The 2,065-nt window shown below is 46.3% G+C and overlaps 1 protein-coding gene across 1 annotated transcript in view; it reads right to left on the bottom strand.

The window, feature by feature from the left end:
• Window positions 1-1,926, bottom strand: part of ST6GALNAC1 (ST6 N-acetylgalactosaminide alpha-2,6-sialyltransferase 1) — a 16,473-nt gene extending 14,547 nt beyond the window's left edge. Inside the window, exon 1 of the mRNA XM_023729228.1 lies at window positions 1,458-1,926. Coding sequence (XP_023584996.1) covers window positions 1,458-1,588 — 131 coding nt within the window. The 5' untranslated portion in view covers window positions 1,589-1,926. The remainder of the gene's footprint in view (window positions 1-1,457) is intronic.
• Window positions 1,927-2,065: the final 139 nt, after the last annotated feature.

The raw sequence follows: 2,065 nt of genomic DNA, 5'->3' as shown, positions 1-2,065 counted from the left end.
GGGTGGCGGGGGGGTGGTTAACTTTCACACCTGTTGCTATAGCCTTTTCAGAGGACAATTGGATGGTATCCATCAACACTTAATGTGAACATACCAATTGTCTTGGCAATTCTACTTCTAGAAATCTACCCTGGCACCAGTGCAAAAATGTACGTGAAGAACCAGTGGCAACCCAAGAGCTAATCAATAGGGACTGGATAAGGACTGGTTAAAGAAAAGAAATTCATTCTATAGCATCCTATAAACCAAAACGAAAAACCCGTTGCCGTCGAGTCGATTCCAACTCATAGCAACCCTATAGGACAGAGTAGAACTATCCCATAAGGTTTCCAAGGAGCGGCTGGTGGATCCGAACTGCCGACCTTTTGCTTAGTAGCCAAGCTCTTAACCACTGCACCACCAGGGCTCCATAGCATACTATACAGCCGTTAGAAAGAAAGAGTAAGTCTGTATGTCCCAACATGAAAGGATGTCCATGATATAGTGTTGATTAAAAAAGTCAGCCTGTGGAACAGTATGTATGACGTATGTATGTTGTGAGGGTTTGTATAGCATAAAGGCAATGAACACAGACTGTGGGACCAAAATGTCTGGGTTCGAATCCTGGTCCAACCACTTAGTATTGATGTGCCCCTTGGTCAACTTACTTAAGCTCTCTGTGCCTCAGTATCCTTGTAACAATGAGAATTCAATGAAATAATGTACAGCGAGCCTTTAGAATGGTGCCTGGCACATAGTAGGTGCTGTAGAAGCGTTAGTACAATAATAATATAATCGTTACGTGTACTCCAAAGTACTGAGGGGGAAGTGGGGAGACTGTTACTTCTTGCTTCATCTCTCTGTATTTTTTTCAACTTTATGAGAGCATGTATTACTTTCAAGCTTTAAGAACAGTGAAAAAAAGTCACAGGAAAAAAAAAATTGAGGAAAGAAAAGGATCCCTCCCTGCTGGAGACGTGCTTATTTTATAAATGGCCCAGAAGGCTCTTTTGAAGATTTAACCTGGGGTCCAGGATTTAAGCTTCCTCCCTAAATGGGAAATCTTTCATTTTACTGACAGACTTTTTAGGGTGAGTGTGACTTTGAAATGAATGGAATACACAAGATAAATCTTTCCCTTTAGGATACAGGGAATGGCATGTAAGAACTAACCCCAAAGCTGCTCTTATTACTCACAGTCCCAGACGGGAAAGTAGTCCTGATTTCTACCTGTGCCCTCTGGAGACCCGTCCAATTGTTTTCAGACTCCTGTCTCCATGTCCTCTCTACTCAAGCCCACGGTCTCTCGGCTTTTGGGCTTCCCCTACCACTTCCATTTCCCCCATGTCTACCCTTTGCTCTCCCTTCCCTGTGGTTCTTGACCACATTCCTGACCCCTGACACCCCTACATGGACACAGAGGCATCTTGGGACTCGCAGTTGCCACCCTGGGCTACAGGAACTTAACAGAAGCTTACCTGGAAGGCTTTGTGTTAGGTTCCTCGATGAAGAAGGGCAGGGAGAAGAGCAAGATCAACACAGCCAGAAGAAGCAAGGGCCAGTGGACAGCCCGGCCCGGGCGGCAGCGTCTCCAGGGGCAGGACCTCATGGTGGTGGGTCGGGCCCTTCAGGAAATGGCTTTATATCCTGGGGGCTTTGATGCAGATAGCAGATAGTTCCACCGTTCAGCTCTCCCGGCCAGGAGTGCACACCTCTCGTGTCTCTAGGGAGCCACTCTGGTAAACTTTGATCTGTCAGTCCCTGCCAGGAAAAGAAGGACTCGCCTTCACTGCTTTATGAAGGTTTATAGGCTGGCAGGCTGGCGTGGCTTGAAGGAGGAAACTCCTTTTGTTTAAACAAGTTCACTTCATTTTCTTTGACTCGAAAGCCGATTTCTGAACATAGAACTTCATGAGAAACATACACACAGTATGTGAAACCACTTTCATCAGGCTCCAAAGCCGTGGGAACCCTGGACAAGGGCATGGTCTGGAAGAGTCTCGCACTGCCCCCACGCTCAATATGAGTTTTATAAGAAAACTACAGGGAGCCACTTGGGTTGAGTCTCCTAGCAGTGTTCCCCTAC

This window comes from Trichechus manatus, unplaced genomic scaffold (assembly GCF_000243295.1).
Source record: "Trichechus manatus latirostris isolate Lorelei unplaced genomic scaffold, TriManLat1.0 scaffold00028, whole genome shotgun sequence".
NCBI classification, from domain to species: domain Eukaryota; kingdom Metazoa; phylum Chordata; class Mammalia; order Sirenia; family Trichechidae; genus Trichechus; species Trichechus manatus.
Note: the sequence above shows the minus strand (reverse complement) of the source record. Positions and strands in the feature narration are given on the sequence as shown.